This window comes from Atta cephalotes (assembly GCF_000143395.1).
Source record: "Atta cephalotes unplaced genomic scaffold scaffold00016, whole genome shotgun sequence".
NCBI classification, from domain to species: domain Eukaryota; kingdom Metazoa; phylum Arthropoda; class Insecta; order Hymenoptera; family Formicidae; genus Atta; species Atta cephalotes.
This window is the reverse complement of record NW_012130080.1, coordinates 1,057,437-1,059,024: the sequence shown is the minus strand read 5'-3', so window position 1 is coordinate 1,059,024 and position 1,588 is coordinate 1,057,437. Positions and strand designations below refer to the sequence as shown.

At 29.6% G+C, this 1,588-nt stretch overlaps 1 protein-coding gene across 1 annotated transcript in view; it reads right to left on the bottom strand.

Moving 5' to 3' along the window:
- Window positions 1–1,415, bottom strand: part of LOC105618190 (ecto-NOX disulfide-thiol exchanger 2) — a 7,466-nt gene extending 6,051 nt beyond the window's left edge. The window contains exon 1 of the mRNA XM_012199731.1: window positions 1,400–1,415. Coding sequence (XP_012055121.1) covers window positions 1,400–1,415 — 16 coding nt within the window. The remainder of the gene's footprint in view (window positions 1–1,399) is intronic.
- Window positions 1,416–1,588: the final 173 nt, after the last annotated feature.

Below are 1,588 nucleotides of genomic sequence, written 5' to 3'. Positions count from 1 at the left end.
TATATAGTGCTGTATTCATATTTCCCAAGTGATAAATATATACATTTTCCTATATTATACATATACTATTGATATGGTTTTAATTTTATATATTTTTTTTTAATCTGATGGAAATACAAACTTAAAGTTTCCTTAAAAGAGGAAAAAGAAAATATATGATCATCAAGTATAAATCATAAATATTAGTTATTAAAATAACAAATTGTTAACAAATTGTTTTACGTAAGTTAATAATCAATTTTTCACAGAGAAAATATCCTGGGTCATACAAAATTAATTTATATGCAATATGAGAGAATTTTTTAGACTCGAGAGTATAAAGTGTTATATCACTTTATTTAATCAATCATAACATTCAATAATACATAATTTAACTGATAAATGTATTTTGTGTTTAAATTTTTACATAAGGACATGCGTTTTGTTATTACGATACACTCGATTGTAGGTAATACCTAGTTTTCAATATCGTAGGCAACTATGTCGTGTAGAGTTTTGACAAGATTCGAAACATCTCAACGCCCCATTTTGTAATTTACATACGTAATACAAACAACGATTCCAAGTAGCATATGTGCGATTGTATTTACATGAGTAACTTTGTTATCGCGCCTCACATTCTAACAAGTAATTCAATTAACATATTTTATGCATATGTACTTTTATTTAACCACTCTTAAATATCAATGGCAAGAATTTGCAATTTTCTTTTTTTTTCCCTTTTAAGAGCTGTACTGTGACTAAAAAGATGATGCCTTGAATTACGATGTAACTTACAAAGTATGAATAATATTACACACACGTTTCGAATCCTATTGTATTAAGAGTCAAATGATGGTGCGCATCGTCGCATTCATTCATCCAAATAACATATGTACATAGTATATTCCCCGAGACCCAATCTCCATACCCACCCCATTCCCCAACGTAAAGTGAACAGATGATTAAGGCTCCAGCAGGCTATAGGCTACATTCTACAATGTACAATATATTATGTACTTTGTTAGTTTTCCGTTTTCGCGTACAATGTCTGGCTGTGTAATGTGTAGTAAGCGATAGCACCAAGAGATTTCCCGCTTCTGCTTTCGAACTCGAATGACTCTTTCGTGACTGCTACACCTAGTGTGATTTAATTTAGAAACCAAGTTGCGCAATAATTAACATTTATTTCATTCAGTAGTTCATTAAAACTTTGCAACGTATCAAGTATGTAATAGACATACTTATTATAAAACAATACATTTTAACAAAAATGTATACAGACTTATACCTTTATGAAATGTAAAGTTGGATAAAAATAGTAGGCCTTGCCCACCAATATCTGTTAAGAGTTATGTTTCCTTGTTTCTCGTACTTTGTGTATTGAATGCGGTAATGAACACTTAACGGTGTTCGGTACCGGGTTGACAAATCATGGATAGACACATCTAATGTCTTCGTATTACATTTGATATATTATGCATTTGATATCACCCATGGCCCCAGCATGTTGTATCGATAAGTAACACAATAATCAGAGAATATGTATATATATATATATATGTATATATATATATATATATATATATATATATATTATATAATAAAA